The sequence below is a fragment of the Lipotes vexillifer genome, unplaced genomic scaffold (assembly GCF_000442215.2).
Source record: "Lipotes vexillifer unplaced genomic scaffold, Lipotes_vexillifer_v1.1 scaffold1529, whole genome shotgun sequence".
Classification (NCBI taxonomy): domain Eukaryota; kingdom Metazoa; phylum Chordata; class Mammalia; order Artiodactyla; family Lipotidae; genus Lipotes; species Lipotes vexillifer.
Window position 1 is genome coordinate 110,415 of NW_006784325.1, and position 1,394 is coordinate 111,808.

The window sequence follows — 1,394 nt, forward strand, 5'->3', positions numbered from 1 at the left end:
GCCCCCCCCCCCCCCCCGGGACAACCCTGCCAACAGCCTGTGACAACCCAGACCACACAGCTCCCTGCCCTGCGCACGCTGGGGCCCTGGGCTGGCTGCTGGCTGGCCCCCTCTCATCTGGTGGGTCTCAGCTCGAATTGCCACTCCTCAGAGGCCTTCCGGAACCACCCCATGCGCACTTCCTATGACACTTCCCTGTCAGTTTTCTCCAAGTTGCCCTTCCATATTACGTTATTTGCCTCTGTGCTCATGCTCCCTCACTTCTAAAAGAGCCATCTGTCTCATCGACTACTGCATCACAAACAGCGCTGGGATGGAGGGCATTTGGTAAATGTGTGTTAAATGAATTGATGACCTTAAGATTTGAGGAAGACAGCTGGCCCCTCCCCACCTGCAGTCGGTCCTCACCACAGTCTCCATGCGTGAAAGAGGAAGGTCCTCCTATACCTAGCTTTCAACTCTCAGGCTGCCCTTTCTCATCCGTTCCTGCCCTGGTGCAGCCCTGGATGGGGAGCAGCCCCTGCACCCCAAATTGCTGTCTCTGTGCCAACCAGGCACGCCCAGGGCCTCCCACCCAGAGGGGTGAGGTGGGGAACTTGACCCAGGAGAAGGGAGAGGGGCTGCACTTCGTGTACAACTCCCCCTTCCCAGACTAGAGCCCAGAGGTTGGGGTGCCTGGGCAGGGGCCGGTGGAGAGCACGGGGACGCCGTGGAGGGGCAAGACCAGCCTGCGGGAAGCCCCCGGGGGGACCGGGGCGGGAGACACGTGATGAAGTCCCGGCCTGGGGTGCGGGGTAGTGATCAGCCGACTTTCACACGCCCCCACTCGGGGCGGAGGTGGTCTGCGCCCCTCCACAAGCAGAGTAAGACCCTTACCCTCCCCTGAATCAGGAGTGGCGGCGAGGACGCCCCACCCTCGGCCCTCGCATCAGGTCTGGGACGCGGACGCCTCAACCATGCTCACCCTGCGGGGGCGGGGGCGGAGGGTGGTGACGGTGAGCGTGGAGAGGCCCCCACTTTTCTGCTCACGCGCTCCCATTTAAAGATTCTTCGGAACGAGGCTGCGCCTGGGGAGGCGCAAAGACGCCGCTCCAACCCCGCAACTGAAACAGCGGGCAGCGCTCCAGCTCCCCACACGTCCCACTTTCAGGGACGCCTGCCCAGGTGCGAGCGGAGGGGCGGGAAGGGGGGCGGCCTCCCAGCTGCCTTCCCCGAGGGGCGGGGTGAGGGAGGGGCGGAGCGCGGCTCGGGCGGGGCGGGGCCGGAGGCGGGGCGGTGGGGCAAGGCCGAGGGGCAGAACGCGGCCTGGGCGGGGCCAGGGGGCGGGGCCAGGACGGGGCCAGGGCGGGGCGGGACCCTCCTAGAGTAATGGAAATAAAAACACAAATAAACAA

General features: G+C 65.1%; 1 protein-coding gene across 1 annotated transcript in view; it reads left to right on the forward strand.

Moving 5' to 3' along the window:
• Window positions 1–1,394, forward strand: part of FBRSL1 (fibrosin like 1) — a 108,456-nt gene that overhangs the window by 19,686 nt on the left and 87,376 nt on the right. Inside the window, exons 3-4 of the mRNA XM_007456689.1 lie at window positions 892–995; window positions 1,151–1,223. Of these exons, the coding sequence (XP_007456751.1) occupies window positions 892–995; window positions 1,151–1,223 (177 nt within the window). The remainder of the gene's footprint in view (window positions 1–891; window positions 996–1,150; window positions 1,224–1,394) is intronic.